This window comes from Sciurus vulgaris, assembly GCF_902686455.1.
Source record: "Sciurus vulgaris genome assembly, chromosome: 15".
Lineage (NCBI taxonomy): Eukaryota > Metazoa > Chordata > Mammalia > Rodentia > Sciuridae > Sciurus > Sciurus vulgaris.
Window position 1 is genome coordinate 56,392,912 of NC_136476.1, and position 14,092 is coordinate 56,407,003.

Consider the following 14,092-nt stretch of genomic DNA (forward strand, 5'->3'; position numbering starts at 1 on the left):
CAACGGTGAGCTCAGCCTCGCCCCTCACTCCCTCCTTCCTTCTGGGCCCTTCCGCTGACTCCCTCCCCCTGCAGACCCGCTTCATACCTCATTCTCTGTCTTTGGTGGGGGACATTCGAAAATGTCAAAGCCGTTTGTGAGCCAGGACTTCTTCTCCTCGGGCCTGTGTTCTGCAGCCCACCGCGGTGCCTTCCCCTCCAGCTGGGGGAAGGGCCTCTGGCCATCTTCGGCAGACCGCTTCGCCGGTTGGTCCGAGAGCAGGGGTGAGGTCCGGGCCGTGGAGGTGGGGTGGGGTTTCTCTGGAGGCTGTGGCCGGGGGCTCAGCAGCTGGGAGCCAGGCCTCAGGGACACCAGGATTGGCTCTGGGAGGGGAGAAGCAAAGGGCTGTCAGGGGACTGGGGAGTCACACGTGGCCATGGGATGCTGACACAGGCAGACATGCAGACACGCAGGGACACGCGACAGGCGCAGGAGACCCAGCCACTGGCAGACGGGCACAAGTCCATGGATGGATGGGACGACCAGATATGGATACCCATGTGTGACTAAGCGAAGGCTGGTTTGTGGGAACAGCGCAGTTCGGGCTGCGTCCCCCCCAAGCACCAAGAGCTCCTCAAGCGAAGCCTGTCCTGGCTCTATCAAGACAGTCCCACCACATCGCGCTCTGCCATCACCAAGTTCATTCGTCCTCCCATCAGTCCTGGGAAGCAGGGCAGGTGGGCCTCAGGCACACAGAGGAAAACAGGCCCGCGCAAGAGCAGGCCCTGTCTAAGGGCTACACAGAACTGGGCCTTGGCACTGGCCTCTGGGCCCCCAGCCCAGGCTCTTCCAGGACACCAGGGGACTCCCTTCACCTGGGGTGGAGAAAGTGCCGGAACAGGGAGCTGCTGGGCGTGGAGGGAGAGCCCTCCTCCCACTGGGCTGGCCCTCACGCTGACAGGAGCGGGACAGAGAGGCAGGCCAGGCTGAGTGGGCCTGGGTGGGGGCTGCTGCCTAGAGGAGACAAATAACTGCAGCCACAGAGCCAAGAGACGGGCTGGGGAGTCTGGTTGAGGCTGCTCAGTGGCCCTGCAGTGTCATGTGTGATGTTCTCTCTGGGGAAACACCTGGAGCTGGAGGGAGTTTTCTGAGCCACTTGGTCAAGCCCCTGCCTTCCTGGCCATGTGTGTGACTGTCCAGGGCCCCCCCCTGAGGGTACAGGAAAACCAAAATACAGGCCCTTCTGCTGTCGGTGACTTGGGGACTTTGCTTTCCCACCACAGGGCCTGGTTCCCGCTCCTCACCTCTGTTCATCCCGCTGAGCCACTCCCGGGCAGTCAGGGAGGGCTGGGCCCCTGCTGTGGGCGGGTAGATGTCCTCCTGGTAGGATTCCGACTGCAGGAGAAGTCCAGGCGTGAGGGTGCAGGGCGGGAAGGTAGAAGGGTGGACTGGCTGGTTGGGAGGAAGCTGGGAGCCCGGGACCCACCACTCACACTGACACCAGGAAACCCAGGCCCAGGGAGCAAAGGGACTTGCCCAAAGCACACAGCAGCTCAGGAGCTGAGGCGGGGAAAGACCCAGGACTCCTGGCCTCAGTGTGTCACTCAGACATGCCAAGGGCCTTCCCCTGGGGGAGCGGCTCTCAGCTGCCCCGTGCTACCAAGGCATGAGCTGGAGGGACTGGGCCCTGACAACCCTGGGTCTGTCTTCTCCGGGAAGGTCCCCCACTTCCCTCCCAGAGGGTCCCACCACCCTTACCCGCCGGGGCACAATCATGGATATGGGCTCAATGAGGCTTTTGGTTGTGATCAGCTTGTAGAAGCGGAAGATCTCGCAGGAGGACACGTCAAGACCTCTCTTTGGCATGGCACCTGGGGACAGAGGGTTAAGAAGGGCTAAGAGGTTCTGGCTGGGTTGGGGCCACAGGGACCAGCAGGAGGGGAAGGCCAGGCTGCCCTGCTGGGCATGGAGGGAGACTGCCCTCCTCCTGCTGCCTCCCCTCAGCAAAGAGCTCAGGAGCAAACGCCCTGCACTGGAGAACGGGGTTGGGACCTGCACTGGAGAACGGGTTAGGACCGCTGGACCCTGCCTCCGCCTTCAGGGGTCCCCCCACCGCGCCAGTGAACTCTCAAGGGCAGCTCTGCTCAGCCTCGCGGATGCTGCCGGCCCCAGGACCACGGGCACCCAAAGCTCCCAGTGTGGCTACTCCAGCTTGCCCTTGATCAGCCTCAGCTTGCGTGTCCCTCGCTCTTCATCCACCTCTGTTTTCATGTTTAAAGTGAGCTTTTTTCTTTTTTCAGTACTGGGAGTTGACCCCGGGGGTGCTCTACCACTGAGCCACATCCCAGCCCTCTTTAGTTTTCATTTTGAGCAGGATCTGACTGAGTTGCCCAGACTGGCCTCCAACTTGCCATCCTCCTGCCTCGGCCTCTTGAGAAGCTGGGATTGGAGTCATGTGCTCCCACGTCCAGCTAATGTGGCTTTCTTCTGGATAAAAAATTGGATCTTCTTAAATCCCTAGAGAAAGTGGGGGAGGGAGCTTGCTCCCTGGAGGTTCCGATTTCAATATCTGGGTCCTCTAAGACCTCAGATACTGAAATTCAATCTCCACTGTGAGGAGCTAAGAGCTGGGAACTTAATCCAACTGTCGTGTGGGGAGATGGGAGTGATCAGGATTGGAGAAGGTCATCAGGGAAGGGTCCTCGTGATTGAATCCCAGGGGTTTCTGAGACCAAAGCGACACACATGCATGTCCCTGACTCATCCTGTGCTGCCCAGTGCTGCCCTGGGGCTGGGCCAGGGCGAAGAGCATGGCCAGATGCAGCCCCTCGACCTTGGACCTTGAGAACCCTGTCAAAACACACCTCATCTGTTGTAAGTATCGTGTTACTGGCAACGGCCCCCGGTCAGGGCTGTGAGCGTGCCTCCCGCCCCCCCCAGCAGCTTTGGCGCCCACTCACCGATGCCCTTCTGCGGGTTGTAGGAGCGGTACTCGGTCAGGTAGTTCAGGTGAGGCTTCTCGGCGCTCACCTCGTAGTAGCGGATGTTGCCGTCTCCCTGGGGGCCGAGGAGGTGACACTAAGCCCACAGCTGGGCAGCCGGCCGCTTTCAGAGTGAACGCCAGGGTCCCTCAACAAGGCAGGAAGGAGAGCGTCCTCCAACCATGACCCAGAGACCGCTCAGTCCTCCAAGGCCAGGCAGAGCTCTGGGAAGACGGGCCTGAGTCCCACGTCCACCCTAGTGCCACACATGGGGTCAGACCAGCGAGCCCTGAGACACCCCTGGGCGCCTTAGCCCTGGGGGGACATTTCTGGTTGTCATATGGCTTGGAGGCGAGGGGAGTACCGATCCTGGCACGGGTGGAAGAGGCCCGAGATAGCAGATAGGGGACAGGCCTACCCAGCGGAGACCTGTTCTGCCAAACTTCAGAGCGCCCTGCTGAGAACCACCTGGACCCAGAGTTGGGGAGGGACAAGCGTGGGTGTCCAGTAAAGCTCTGGTCCCAGGGTTTCCTAGGGTACCAAGGAAGGTGGCAGAGGGTGCTCTCCCTCGGGGAAGCGTGGCCAGTCGCTATTGCCTGTCCCTGCCCTGCACCCCCAAGGACCTAGGTGGGCACCAGTGGGACTAAGCCTGGGACATCTCTGCCTTCTGCCTCAGGGGTCCAGGTGGCCACCTCCCTCCTGTGCCAGGCTGACCTTCCCCACCACGTAGAGCATGTTGGTGTCCATGTCATAGAAGGGAAACAGCACGCCTGAGGAGCCGTCCAGGTCCTCCTCTGTGAGAGGCACGGAGAGGTTATCCTGCAAGGGGAGGGAGACCAGGAAGGCCCTTGAGTCCCGTGGGGGCCTGGGCGGTGCTCTGAGCTTAGGGGCCTTTGGATAATGCTCTGTGGGTGCACATGTGTATGTGAAAGAGAGAATACTGAGTTTGTGTGTACGTGTTGGGGTAAGAAGTTCCTGGTTCTTCAGGTCAAATTTGTGGGCTCCTCTCAGGTGGATACAACATTTTAAAGCACAAAAACAAGCTGGGTGTGGTGGTGCATACCTGTAATCCCAGCAACTGGGGAGGCTGAGGCAGGAGGATCACAAGTTTGAGGCCAGCCTCAGAAATTTAGCAAGACTCTAAGCACCTTAGTGAGAACCTCCCAAAATAAAAAATAAAAAGGGCTGGGGATGCGTCTCAGTTGGTTAAGAATCCCTGGGCCTACTCTCCAGTCTCACAATAAAGACATAAAGCACTGATACCCGCCACCACCTATTTGGTCAGCACTTTGTCATTACTGAGTCACTTTTGGCACACCTGATCTCACTCTGCTCCCCTGCTGCCTGCCTTTCCCTGCTTTATTGTATTGTATTGTTTTGGCATTGGCAATGGAACCCAGGGGCACTCGACTCCTTCAATGATCAGTTGCACCAGCTCTGCCCTTGCCCAGTGTGCATCCCCATTATTCACCCCTGAACCCCCAGCCCTGGCAGGCCCTGCCGAGTATGTGTGAGAGAACAACGAGTGAAGGAAGCCAGCCCACAGCCCAGCCCTCAGCCCACCTGGTCCCACAGGGCCATCTGCCGGTTGTTCCACCTCGATGTGCCCGTGGACAGCAGCTTGTTCAGGTTCCCCAGAAATAGCACCTTGTTGGCCCGGTGCCCCTTGTAGCTGGCTTCCTGGGGGGAAAGGTACGGTCAGTGCTGGGGAGATGCTGGGAGGGGCTCCTGGGCCCTGCGCTGGATTTCTGCCCCACTTGGAAGGAGCCCCCAGTGCTGCTGGAGAAGCCCCCGGGGCACCATCTCCAGGAAGCCTTCCTGGATCCCTCCTGTCTACTCGGAGATTCTCCCGCTATTTTTCAGAGCTAGGATACAGGCAAGCCCGCACCCAGCTCCACATTCTTGCTGAGAGTACTGAGCGCCCACATGAGCCAGGCACAGGGCTGGGGGCCTGCTGGCATCACGGTTGTTCTACTTCGTCTTCTGAGAGGAAGGACTAACACCTATTGTTGCCGATGGGCAGAGAGGCTCAGAGAGTAAGAAGCGCTTGCCCGGGCTCACTCCTGAGCCCAGCCAGTGACAGACTGAGGCACACAGTCTTGGAGTTAGGCCAGGTTCAAATCCTAGCTCATAAAGTGCAAAAGACACTTCATGCTTTTTGGCCTCAGTTTTCTCATCTGAAAAACGGACCCCAAATGCTTACTTCCCAGTGATGCAGAGAGGCCAGATGGGGATGCTGCCCACAGAGACTTAGCCCGGTGCTGACGGCTCTGCCAGCTGTTCTCAGAAGCCTCCCCGCCTCACTCTGCCCCTTGCTTCTTGGACTCCAAGCCAGACCCTGACCCCACACTGACCTGGAGGATAGTTCCTAGTCGGGGGTCAAGAATCCGAATCTTGCGGTCTTTGCAGGCAGTGGCCAGCAGGCTGCCATTGGTGTTGAAGGACATGGAGAGGATCACATCTTGGTGGCAGGTGATTGTCCTCACGGGGCTGACGATTACAGACTCCTTTGTATCCAGGTTCCAGACCATCACCTGACGGCGGAGTGCTGGCTCTGAGCGCTGAGGCCACCCTCGCCCCAGCCCCCACGGGCATGCGCCCGCTGGCCGGCCAGGCTGCAGTGAAACCCGGTATCCCCGGGAGGGAAGCCGCAGCTGGCAGCCTGGCCAAGCAGCACAGAGTGGGAGGAGGCATATGCCGGTGGCAGGACGGGGAGCCGGGAGTCAGGAGGTCCGGCAGTGACAGGAAAACGCCATCTGCCTTTGAGCAAGAAAACTGTGCATGCTGGGAGGACCTTGGGGGACCAGCCAATGCAGGGGGTCCAAACAGTTATTAGCAGCATTTCCACTCTATGAGGAGAGCGAGGCACTGCACGGCCCCAAGGCAACCTACGCTCATAGCCTAGGATGTGAAGAGCGCCCCCTGGAGTTGAGTGCAGGACAGCCTGCACATCCACACAGTAGCCCTGCACACACCCTGCCCAGATTTTAAAAAGTGCACCCTTTTTCTTTTTCTTTTTCAGTACTGGGCATTGAACCCGGGTTCACTTTATCACTGAGTGACATCTCCAGCTCTTTTTATTTTTCGATTTGAGAAAGGGCCTCCCTAAGTGGCAGCGACTGGCCTCGAACTTGGAATCCTCCTGCCTCAGCCTCCTGAGTGTCTGGGATTACAGTGTGCACCATGCACCTGACTTCAGAAATCCACTTCTGATCAGAGGGCTGTGGAAGGCCCGGAACCCTCCGAGGGCTGCCAGCCACCTCCTTACCCCCCACAGAGGCCCCTGCAGTGCCTCTGTAAACCCCAATACAGTTAGAGGATTGGAAATCATTGCCAAGATCTTTCCAATCCTACTGGTCTACAGACTGAGACACCGAGGCCCAGAAAAGGCAAAAGGACATTCCTAGATCATACTGCAGGTCAGGGACTAAGCTGGATAACACCCAGGTCTCCTGTGCTGTGAACTGCCCCAATTAACTGCTTGCCGGGCAGTCAAGGGAACAGGGGGAGCTGTGGAGGGTCCGTCCTGCACCGTCCAGGGAGGCAGTAATGGTCTGAACAGTGTCCCCCTGAAAACACTCCCGTCCACCCAGAACCTCAGACGTGACCTTATTTGGACATAGGGTCTCTGCAGGTATAGTTAATTAAGATGAGATTGCAATAAATTGGGGCAGGCCCTAAACCCAGTGACAGGTGTCCTTATAAGAAGAGGGGGGAATACACAGGGATGTGGCCATGTAAAAACGGAGGCAGAGATTGGGATGATGACACCTGGGGCCCCCAGATGCCAGAAGAGGCACCGAAGAATTCTCCCTGGAGCCGTGGGGGGCACGGCCTCCGAGCACCTCGACGCCCCATTTCTCGTCTCCAGAACCGTGAGGGGCTGAGCCACCCAGCTCGGGGGATCTGCCAGGGGAGCCGCAGGGACCCAGCGGCGGGCTCACCTTGTAGTCGTAGCCAGAGCTGAAGAGGATGTTGGCGGCCGTGGGGTGCCACTCCACCAGGCCCACCCTACGTGAGTGGCCCACAAGCTCCTTCTTGTAGGCTGTGAGGTTCCTGGCCAGCAGCTGCTTAGGGATGTCCCAGATCTTGATCTGGCAGGGAGACATGGTCCCGGGGAGTGTCATCCAGGGGCACATTGGCACCTTTCCACCCTAAGCCACAGATCCCGGCGGGGCCCAGCAGAAGGTTGGGAGGGGCTCTCCATAGCCGCTCCTCACTCAGTGGAGGGACAGGGGCTTCACCTAGTCCTCCAGCCAGAACAGGGGCCGACTTTGGTCAGAGATGAGTCTGTTTCCAAATATGTCCCTAGGGAATCTTTGCCACCTTTTTTTTTCTTTTTCGGAACTGGGGATCGAACCTGGGGTACTTGAGCACTGAGCTACTTTCCCAGCCCTTTTTATTTCTTATTTTGAGACAGGATCTCTTTAAGTTACTTAGAGCCTTAATAAATTGCTGAGGCTGGCCTTGAACTTGTGATCCTCCTGCCTCAGTCTCCTGAGGTGCTGGGACTACAGGTGTGCTCCACCATGCCTGGCTGCATCTTTGCCTTCTTGATAGCCTGAGGTGGAGGCAGGCGGGTGGACTCTAGGCTGGATGCCAGAGCAAATCTGCTTCCCAGCCTAGGAACCTTGCTCAGAGTAGTGATCCTCCTTCTCTTTGCCCTAACGGCCCAGAGTAGAGTCTCAAATGTCAAGATGAAGAGGTTGGGCTGTAATCTCAGGGCACTAGGGAGTAACTGCAGACTCTGGAGCAGGGCAGGGCGGCGACAAACTTGATTTAGAGAGGAAGCCTGGATGGCCTGGAGGAGGAAAGACTACCTGCCAGGAGGCTGGGTTGGATGGGGTCCGGGCCTGGGCTTTGGGTGAGGGCCTAGGGCTTCCTTCTAGAGTGGTGTTGTCTGAACAGAAGACGCTGCCACGGTGAAGAGGGAGCCCCGGTCCTGGAGAATACAAATCGAGGTACAGGGGAGGCTGCAGAGATGAAGCTGGGGCATCCTCACTGTCCTGCAAGGTCCTCAGGTCCCTACGTGACGCATTATAGTTCCCTTCGAGATACGCCCTTTTTTCAGGTGGAAGTTTTTTTTTTTTTAATGCTTCAGCTAACATGTATTTCCGGATGGCCGTGGATTTGAAACCAGGAAGTGAACTCTGTCTGGAGTAGCACAGGCTTCGGGCAGAGCAGGCTGGGGAGGGCTATCACTGCAGGGCTGGGCTTGGCGGAACACAGGCTCTGGGCAGGTCTGCTGGGCCCATGCCGTGTGCCCAGCCCAGGGCCTGGGGCAGGGAGCAGGTAGCCAGCCCTTTCTGCGGGTGCACTTGCTCCCCTCTGCTGCGGCTTGGATAGAGGAGTCCCCCAGAGGCTCACGAAGGCTTGGTCTCCAAGGCAGCCATGTTGAGAGGTGGGGCTTTAGGGCGGGGATGAGATCAGGAGGCCCTGACCAGTCAGTGGATTAATCCACGGAGGGATTAGTAGCTTGATGGCCTCGCAGGAGACGAGACAGTGGAAGCTTTAGGAGGGGCCCAGCTGGAGGAAGTGCATCCCGAGGTGGGCATTTCTTGTCCCTGGCTCTCTCTCTCTCTCTCTCTCTCTCTCTCTCTCTCTCTCTCTCTCTCTCTCTTGCTCTCTCTCCCTCTCTCCCTCTGCTTTCTTGCTGTCATGAATGAGCAGCTTTCTTCTGCCATGATGCTCTGCCCCACCTCAAGCCTAGAGCAAGGGAGCCAGCATGGACTGAAACCTCTGAAAACGGGAGCCAAAATACACCTTTTCTCCTCCAAATTGTTTTTCTCAAGTATTTGTCACAGCTACAAAAAGCTGACTAACAAACACTCCCAATCCCAATAGTCCACTCCCCCTGCCTGCCCCAGGCCACCTGGGGAGCCACAGTGGCTGCTTGGGAAGGGAAGGGATTATGGGAGGGAGGGCTGAGCTAGGGTGACATCCTGCCAGCAGACCCCACTCCCTGGAGAAGGCCCTCTGTCACAGGCCCTGATTGCCCTTTTGGTGAAACTGTCCCTTATGTTTCTCAGCAATGTCCTAGGTGGAAATGATACATGCCTCTTGGAAGGGCCTGCCCTCCTTTCCAGACACTCTGGTCTGTTTCCTCTGGTCCAACAGTGAGGATTCTGCAAGGCATCCTATTTCCCTTTTTGCCATGGCTGCCAGGCAGCACCGAGCTGAAACAGGGACTCAGCCGCTGTAGCCTGCACAGCTGTTTCTAGGCTTTCCCTGTCTCCTCCACCTGCCTCTCAGAGGAAAGCGGCACAGCTCATGGACAGAGAATGGGCTTTGGTGTCAATCAGACCTGTCACTGTAACCCTGGGCAAGGTGCTGCACCTCGCCCATCCTGGGCTTGTCCATCAGAAATAGATTCTCCCTGTGCGGTTATTGGGAAGACTGAGTGACATAGTGTCCTGAGAGTCAAAAGTGCCGTGGGACCCCAGGAAATGACACCTACAGCTCTCGTCCTTACTTTAACCATCTGATTGTGTCTGTGCCTTTTAAGCCACAGCCTCTGTATTTTAGGAGCAGCCACGGGATGATTTATAAGTAAACAACACTGAACATCGTGGGGACAGGGACGATGTCTCTGGTATAGAGCAGGAACTCAAGAGAGTTGGTGGAAGCTGGGTGTCGTGTCGCAGGCCTCAGGAGAGCCCGGGGTTCAAGGCCAGCCTGGGCACCCTAGCAAGACCCCGTCTCAAAAAAGAAAACAAAGTTGGTGGGACTGACCTTTTGGGATGTGGAAGACCTTTTGGGATGTTTCTGGAGACCATATTTTATTTTGCCTTCTGGGCTTTGTTTGGTTTTGGTACCAGGGATTGAACCCAGGGGCACTTAACCACTGAGCCGTATCCCCAGCCCGTCTCGCTGAGTTGCTTAGGGCCTGATGAGTTGCTGAGGCTGGCCTTGAACTTCCAATCCTCCTGCCTCAGCCTCCCGAGTCACTGGGATCACAGGCGTGTGCCGTGTCAGGCCTTCTGGAGTCCACATTCAACAAGGCCCCCACATCCATCACTTTGTAGTTCACTTCCTCACTGACCGCGACACTGAGAGGCACACTATTCTCTGACCACAATAAAAATGTGCCTGGCAGCACACCGCCGTCCCCCAAGGGTGGGCTCTCCCACTGTGCTGCGACTCTCCCTGGATCGTCATTGGATGGGCCACAGCTATTAAACCCATTTGGTAGGTGGGGAAACAGACGCAGAGAGGAGGGGTGGTCCCCAAGGCCCAAAGTGCCCAGCGCTTCAGCTTCTCGCCGCTCCCTACAGTGACCTCACTCAGTGCGGAAGGAGCCGGCCGGAGCCGAGCGGATGCCCGCTGCCTGCCTGCCCCACCTGCCTGGCAAGGGAGGCCCCTGGCAGCCCGTGCGCCCACACTCACCGTGGTGTCTTCAGAACAGGAGGCGATCTCAAAGTCATCAAAAGGGTTCCACTTGATATCTAAGACGTTCCCTCGGTGCCCACAGACCTTTGGGTAGTGGGGGTCCAACTTTCCTGTCTGTAAAACAATGGCCAGAAGGAGAGGAGCCAATGAGTCACTCGGCAATCACTGAGTGGAAGGGACAGTGTGGGCGCGGACCCCGGGGGAGTTCCTACACCTCTCTGAGCCTCAGTGTCCTCCCGGGTAAAGTGGAGGGAACAATCGGTGTGTGTGGGGATCCGAGCGCTGCGAGTGGAAAAGGGGTACGGGGCGGGGGTCTGCAGGGAGTTTCCCTTCCTACCCTGCTGGCTAGCCTAGGAAAAATGGTGCAGCCCTTTGGGAAAACGGACTGGCAGTTCCTCAAAAGGTCACACACGGAGTTTCTATATGACCCAGCACCTCCACCCCTAGGTGTATCTCCAAGAAAAATGCAAACAGATCTCCATAAAACCTCCCATGTTAGCCAGGTGCAGTGGTGCAAGCCTGTAATCCCAGCAATTCGGGAGGCTGAGGCAGGAGGATCCCAAGTTCAAGGCTAGCCTTGGCAACTTCGTAAGACACTATCTCAAAATTAAATAAAAAGAGCTGGGGACATAGCTTGGGGAAGAGTGCTTGCCTAGCATGCATGAAGCCCTAGATTCAATCCTTAGTATCACACACATACCCCAAAGGAGGAAACAAATGCTCTTCAAGTAATGAAAGGATGTCTATAATGTTGTGCTTTCAAACAGTGAAGTATTATTCAAACCAGAAAAAGGAACGAAGTAGTGATACACAGTACAACATGGATGAATCTTGAAAACATTGTGCTAAAGTAGAAAGACAGACATAAAATGCCAGGCACTGTGGTGTGTTTCTGTAGTCCCAGCTACTCAGAAGCCTGAGGCAGAATGATCAATTGAGCCCAAAAAGGCCAGGCACGGTGGCACACATCCATAATCCCAGCCTTCAGGAGGCTGAGACAGGAAGATGGAAAGTTCAAAGCCTGTCACAGCAATTTAGCAAGGTCCTAAGCACTAGAGTGAGATCTGTCACAAAATAAAAAATAAAATGGGCTGGTTTGTGGCTCAGTGGTTCAGTGTCCCTGGGCTCAATCCCTGGTAAGAAGAAAAAAAATTCATGGAGACAGAGGGCAGATCAGTGGTTGCCCTGACTGGGGGAGCGGCTGATGGCGAGGGAATTTCTAGTGAGTATGGGGTTTCTTTTTGGAGCGATACAATTATTTTGGAATTGGATAGGCTGACAGTCATGCGGCTTTGTGAATTCACTGATCCACTGCCTCCTTTGCTTTGCAACGGTGAATGCTACAGTGTGTGCTCTGTATCTCCATTAAAACATGCCCTCCCCTTTCCTGCTGAGAATTCCCGCGTCTGTGCAAGGAAGGAAATATGGGTCTGCAGCCCATGCCCTGCAGCCCTGAGCCCAGACGTTCAACTCCACCCACAGACCCGGATTTCCTGGGCTCAAGGAACGACCACGCCAGCAAAGTCACAGAACCTTGGGGCTGGCAGTGACAGCACACTCCTTTTGCACACCACATTCATGACCTGGCAGCACACGGACCAGGACTCAGGCCTGGTCCACCAATGTAGTCACCCCCACATCCACCATCCAGCCTCGGGTTCCCCTGACCATCTTTACAGGGGAAGAGACAGCGGAGGAGGTGGGCCCACATCCACCCACCCAGCCAACACTCTCGATATGCCCAGGGGCTAGGCCCCATTCAAAGTGACAGACGCAAGTTGTTAATAAAGGAAGTTTCTCTTTTTTATTTTTGATCCTGGATATTGAACCCAGGGTTGCTTTACCATGGAGCCACATTCCCAGCCTTTCATTTTATTTTATATTTCGAGACAGGGTCTAAGTTGCTTAGGGACTCTCTAAGTTGCTCACAGCCTCACTAAGTCGCTGAGGTGGGAATACAGCTTTTGATCCTCCTGCCTCAGCCTCCTGAGTCGCTGGGATTACCTGCATGCACCACCGTGCCTGGCTCAAAGGAACTTTCTTTTAAAGACATATGCTTGTTTATTTATTTATTTGGCTGTATGGGGACAAACCCAGAGAGCCCTGTGCATGCTAGGTAAGCACTTCACCACTGAGCCACATCCCTCGCCCACACAGGAACTTTCAAAAACGGAGTTCCCACACAGGGAACTTCCCCTCGTCCTCTCACCTCCCGACTCTGCAGAAACTCCTTTCTTTTTGGGGGGCTGGGCACTGAACCCAGCTGAGCCTATGCTCTACTGCTGAGCTACCCCCCAGCCAACCACTGCGCTTCTGTGTGGTACCCCAGAGACTGTGTCCAACCGTGACCGAGCAAACGACACAGAGGTGGTGTCTGGTCTTGCTTCACGAGGCTGTGAAGTGGGCAGCTGCCGTGAGAATGGCCACAGGGCTTCCTGGTCACCTTGGGCAAACTAGGACACGCAGCCCTGGGCCTCTGGGTCACTGGGCTAAGTTTAGGCGGGCATGCATCTTGGTAGCTTGCAGGCAGAGGAGGCCATTCTGGGCTCCTCTGGAAACACTCTGCCCATCTCAGCTCTCCCCTAGGGAAAAGGCATCAGACACCTCACCCTGGACTGGGCCCCACACTGGAGGAGAGAAAAAGATCACACGCATTCAGAGACTCTGGACCTGTGTTTTTTCCTGATGTGTTAGATGGGCAAACAGTCCGCTTCTTTTACAGGGTTCTTCCACCGTACCCAGCACGTGTTCAAATCTTGCAAGTCTCTTTTCCTCGTCTGTAAAATGTAAATAATCTGTTCCTTGCAAGATTGTTGAAGGTTAAGTAAGATGTTATATTTGAAAAGTCAAAGAGCGAGGTGCTGTCTGAGTGCTCAGGTACGGCTGGGACACGGGCACAGTGTGCGCATGGGCCTCTGCACAGCAGAGCTGAGGAAGACGCGGAAATATACCAGAATGTTAACTGTGGCTTATCTAGATGGCGGGATATGTGGGTGGTTTTCTGACATTTTGTTTTTCTCTAATTTTGGCTATATAAATTCGGTAACAAAAAAGGTATTTAAAAACAAAACTATAGCTGGGCATGGTAGCACATGCCTGCAATCCCAGCAGATCGGGAAGCTGAGGCAGGAAGATTGCAAGTTCAAAGCCGGCCTCAGCAACTTAGCAAGGCTGTAAGCAACCTAGTGAGACCCTGTCTCTAAATAAAATACTAAAAGGGCTGGGGATGTGGCTCAGGAGTTAGATGCCCTTGGGTTCAATCCCTGGTGCCAAAAAATAAAACAAAACAAAAAAATCTATAGCCAGGCTCAGTGGTGCACGCCTGTCCATCCCAGTGACTCAGGAGGCTGAGGCAGGAAAATTACAAGTTTGAGGTCAGACTTAGCAACTTTGTGAGACTCTGTCTCAAAATAAAAAAATAAAAAGGGTTAGGGGTGTAGCTCCGTGGTAGGGCCCTCCTGTGGCTTCAAACCCTGCCCCACCCAGTACCACACACACACACACACACACAATAAGCCAGAAGGAGCCGAGTGCATGCCTGTAAGCCCAGATCCCAGGAGGCTGAGGTGGAAGGATCCTGAGCTTGAGGTCAGCTGGGGCAACTAAGCGAGACAGACAAAACAACAAAAACCTCCAAGGGCTCTCAGAGACCAGGAATGGTGAGGTGGTGAGCGCAGCTGAGCCCTCTCGCCCCACGTCCCTGGCAGCAATCACTAATGGATCACAGCATTCTGGCACCTGGG

The 14,092-nt window shown here is 55.9% G+C and overlaps 1 protein-coding gene across 1 annotated transcript in view; it reads right to left on the bottom strand.

Annotated features, from left to right (window-relative positions):
• CORO2A (coronin 2A) overlaps positions 1 to 14,092 on the bottom strand; it is a 57,265-nt gene that overhangs the window by 3,511 nt on the left and 39,662 nt on the right. The window contains exons 3-11 of the mRNA XM_079113310.1: positions 10,347 to 10,463; positions 6,905 to 7,054; positions 5,315 to 5,494; positions 4,524 to 4,640; positions 3,675 to 3,779; positions 2,940 to 3,036; positions 1,738 to 1,850; positions 1,284 to 1,374; positions 88 to 362 (exon numbers count right to left, since the gene is read on the bottom strand). Of these exons, the coding sequence (XP_078969436.1) occupies positions 88 to 362; positions 1,284 to 1,374; positions 1,738 to 1,850; positions 2,940 to 3,036; positions 3,675 to 3,779; positions 4,524 to 4,640; positions 5,315 to 5,494; positions 6,905 to 7,054; positions 10,347 to 10,463 (1,245 nt within the window). The remainder of the gene's footprint in view (positions 1 to 87; positions 363 to 1,283; positions 1,375 to 1,737; positions 1,851 to 2,939; positions 3,037 to 3,674; positions 3,780 to 4,523; positions 4,641 to 5,314; positions 5,495 to 6,904; positions 7,055 to 10,346; positions 10,464 to 14,092) is intronic.